The sequence below is a fragment of the Cynara cardunculus genome (assembly GCF_001531365.2).
Source record: "Cynara cardunculus var. scolymus isolate 2C chromosome LG 16, CcrdV1, whole genome shotgun sequence".
Taxonomy (NCBI): domain Eukaryota; kingdom Viridiplantae; phylum Streptophyta; class Magnoliopsida; order Asterales; family Asteraceae; genus Cynara; species Cynara cardunculus.
The window spans coordinates 21,823,723-21,827,974 of record NC_037543.1 but is presented as its reverse complement, the minus strand read 5'-3'; the positions used below and the strand labels follow the sequence as shown (position 1 = coordinate 21,827,974).

Genomic DNA, 4,252 nt, shown 5'->3' with positions numbered 1-4,252 from the left:
TATATATATATATATATATATATATATATGTTAAATGATTGTTAATTTGTCAAGAAACAAATTAATTAATTGTTTTTGTTCATATTTAATTAAAAATATATATTCCTAGCTAGCTCATGTTTATTTTATTTCTATTAATTAATCATTTTTATTTAGATTACTCTTTCATGAATTAATTACTTGACATGACAAACAAGTAACATTTTTTAGGTATGAATAAAGATACAATCGTATATTATAAACTCATTTCTTAATTTCCCACCTTTTATTTCGGCTCTAACTATTTGTGATAACGCTCTATTTAATTTGAACATCGACCAAGTCATTAAGTCAACATGACACATAATTTCTCGGTCCTCCACTACTACGTCTTTGTGGATTTTTTATTTAGCCGCGAGACATTAGATTTTTAGGCTGATGTTGGGTTTGGCCAAAGGAAAAGGAAGGGTGCTAAATACAACAAGTTTTTAGGGGCATATTATTAATTTAGCGGATGGATCTAAAAGACTAATAATTTTTAATATGCAAAAACTTTTGAAAAATGGAAATGTTCCGGCTTAAGGTAATACTCCAATCCAAAAGCTTTTATAAACCACGATACTCATGGTCAACTTAAATGTAGGAACAAAAACCATTAAAATTGTACTTATTTCTTATTTTTGTAAACGAATAAATGAATCAACTTGGCATTGATTGATGAAAAAAAGTAGGGACAAAGCCAACTCATTCTAGTCTTGAAATTAAAATTAATACAATCATCATCTACGCCCTTCATTTTCTTTTTTCTTTTTCTTTTATCAAATTGTAACATCCTAAACCAACCGTACCAAATATTGTCTCACGGTTTTAGAAAGGAGCTGTCCAATTCCTTATAAGCCAACTTTTATTCTCCTCCCCGAAATCCACCCCTCATGAAACCCAATGTCCTCACCGGCAACATCAACATCTCAGGCCAACCATACAAAATATTGTCCATTTACACCTAAACATATGGTTCTAAAACGCGTTTAACAGAGGTGAAGGGTCCAGGCAACTTTTGTCTCCTCCGCAACCAATGTGCACAAATGTTGACCATAAATGAACTAACTGATGGTTAAAATGAGGAAATTGCTTGTTTTCACTTTCCACAAAAACAAAAACAAAAACAAAAACCAACCCACCTTTCCAAAATGCAGCAGCTTATCAAGATTTTGATTCATATTACTTTCAGACCCAACAAACGGTAGGAATAAACCAATCCATTTCAAAAAGACAGTCAGTCATACAACATATTCATCTAACCACCACATATATCTACTGAAATGAGATGCCCTCTCCCCTAAGTCCTTGATCTTCGTACAGGAGATCGGCTGTAACCAAACAAACCATTTGTCAATCAATCTTATACCACATGAAGCAAATCAATTCTTTTCAGACAGTCAGACATATTACCTGCGATATCTGCCATATCCAGGGCTCCGGGGCCTATCATACGAGGGTCCATTGTACCTATCATACACAGGACTACGGGCACGCCCATAATCAGGACTTGGCCGCCCTCTTTTATATGGACTAGGTGACCTCCTATATAAAGGCGGACTATCACCTCGTCGACCATAATCTCTTCTAGGACTCATCGATCTGTCTCCTCTCTCACTATCATCCCTCAAAGCATACTCCACTGATACCACCCTATCCAAGATCTTACTGCAAAATAAATCTTAAATTTCAGCACTATTAACAATACCACTTGAGATCTACAGGAAAAAAAACTACACAACCACAAACCTCATGTGCGTACACTCCAGGGCTTTCGTCGCATCTTCTTGGGTTTCAAATTGCACAAATGCAAAGTTGCGCCTGATACGAACATGGAGAACCTTCCCATAAGGCTCAAAGTGCTTCTCGATATCACGAACCCTTGTGCGGATTGGGTCAAAGTTGATTACAAACAGTGTCTTGGTTGGCCTCTGGTTTGCCACAGACTTAGAGCCATCACGGTGTCGACCGCGTTCTCCCTGCCAAAGGTAGCCTCTAATTAGAAATCCTATTTTTACCCCTATAACTATGGTATGTTAATACCCAAGTCCCTAACTAATTTTTAAATCAAAAGGCAATTGAACACAGCAAAGATGGCAAAGAAAAGCAAATTACCCTAGCCCATTCCACTGAGAGCCTCCGTCTGTCATATCCAAATGGGCTATTGTCAAGAGCATGAATGGCGTCTTCAGCATCACGCTCATCCTCATAGTAAACAAAAGCAAATCCTGTAATGGAAAACACAGTTAGGAAACCAGCAAATAAAAACGAAAAAGTGCTCACCGAAGACCACACAGGCAGTACACATCCAAATGAGGTTTCTTTTCCCTCACAGAAACTAGATAAAAAGTACGACACCTGCAAAGACGTGAAGATCTGATGAACACAAGGATGTAGAAGCCTTGCAAGATGAACTAAATCATGATGATGATGGCATAATAAAAGATTAAGTCCAAGTCTCAAGTCTGAAATGGCATTGCTAAGCATGCTTCACCATTTTCACAGCACGTGTTCAGAAATGGAAGGCATGGCAGGATAGAATTCATGGCCCCTCATAATCACTGATGGAAGCAAGACAAGGCAAGTTGCATTGACAGATCCCAACATGATAATTCTTGTAAAATGGCAAGCAATGAGGTAAGTGAATGAGATGATCGAGTGAGTGAAATGCAGAAGGATTCCATCGATGAATTAAGGAGAGCAGACAGGTAGATAGGTTTCCATTCCCTTAGGTTTTTTATTGCAAAGGAGTTGGTGAGCCAAGAGGGAAGCTCATTTTCCCTTGGTTGTTGTTCCTGCGTCAAAACAAACACTTAAATACGGAGGCCTGCTACAAAGTAATTCAAATTTTCACCGCCTCATTAACCGTCCAGAGTGCATATGCAAGGTAATCACTACAAATGTAGCTTTATAGTAATTCTCCTGAATCAATCTTTCCCAGTTATATGGTCCTTTTGCATTACTTACGTTGACTCGAATATATAAAACACATCATGTGTTAAGAATGAGCATGCACCCAGATAGGGATGAGAATCAAGAGAGAGAGAGAAAATATTGCTTGATGTAAAACTTGATGAGGGTATTTGCAAAAACATTTGAAAGAAGAAAACCGAACAGAAATTATATAGCCACAAGTGAGGTGAACTGATGTGTCTTACGTCTATGCTAATGATAATTGGAAGCTACAAGTAAAGAAAGAACCAACCAAAAAAGGCTTATAGGTCTGACAACCAGTTTCTAAACCTAGGAGCCTCAAACGAAGACATTGATCTCTATCTGGTATAAGTTAAAGCCAAATGATTATGTAAAGCAGGGGAGTTTGACAAAACAAAATGTTCAGTTTTCGTTTCTAGTTCCATTTAAGGGGAACGATCGTGGATATCAAGGAGAAAAGCATTGAATCAAGTGAAGAATATACCAGATTTCATATCAACGCGGTCGACCCTTCCATATTTGCCGAACAGCCTCTCCAAATCAGATTGGCGAGTCTCGTACTCGAAATTCCCACAGAAAATCGGCCTCATCTTCAAGGAAGAGCCTGAGAAGGTGGTTTCGAAATTACCGATATAAAAACTCAAATGCGATACGTAAATCAAAAAACCATTTGCGATTTAGAGAAAAACAAACAATTGTCAGGATGAGAGATACCTTGGATTTCTGATGACGAACCCTAGCAGTAAATTGGGGGAGAAAGAGAGAGAATTAGGGTTATATAATAAAAGTATTTTGCTTGCTCACGCCTCACACTCACAGTCACGTCCTTCATGTTTAAGCTAATTTGTCCATTGGGCTTAACTTGTGGGTTTCTAAAGGCCCGTATCTTATCAATATCTATACGGTTAAATGCATGAAATAGCAACATATTTTCATAAAAAAATTTATTATAGTATTTTACTTTTGTTTTCTTTATTATAGCAATGTATTTTCAAATTATTTTTTATTAAGGCATTATACTTTAAAAAATCTACCCATAATAACAATGGGTAACCTGTTACCTTTTAAACCGGTTAACTCTTTGACTTTTTTGCTTGTGTAGTTTTAATGAGGTGATGTGAATGATGACTTAACTAAAATTAAAATAAAAACATATTTCAAATTATTATTAGTGATTTTCATTTTTCATTGCTATTATCTAAAAAAATATTTATTTTTTATTATTTTTTATTATTAAGTTGCATTCAAATTAAATATTCTTAGAGTAAAATATTTATTAAATAAATATGAAATATTATTT

General features: G+C 35.9%; 1 protein-coding gene across 1 annotated transcript; it reads right to left on the bottom strand.

The window, feature by feature from the left end:
- Positions 1-1,182: 1,182 nt before the first annotated feature.
- On the bottom strand, positions 1,183-3,742 carry LOC112499654 (serine/arginine-rich splicing factor RS31-like). The gene is made up of 6 exons (XM_025102967.1): positions 3,667-3,742; positions 3,437-3,556; positions 2,134-2,246; positions 1,768-1,997; positions 1,432-1,686; positions 1,183-1,349 (listed from the first exon to the last, which is right to left on the bottom strand). Exons 2-6 carry the CDS (start codon positions 3,540-3,542, stop codon positions 1,319-1,321), a joined length of 735 nt encoding a protein of 244 aa, XP_024958735.1. The 5' UTR covers positions 3,543-3,556; positions 3,667-3,742; the 3' UTR covers positions 1,183-1,318.
- Between the last annotated feature and the right edge of the window lie 510 nt (positions 3,743-4,252).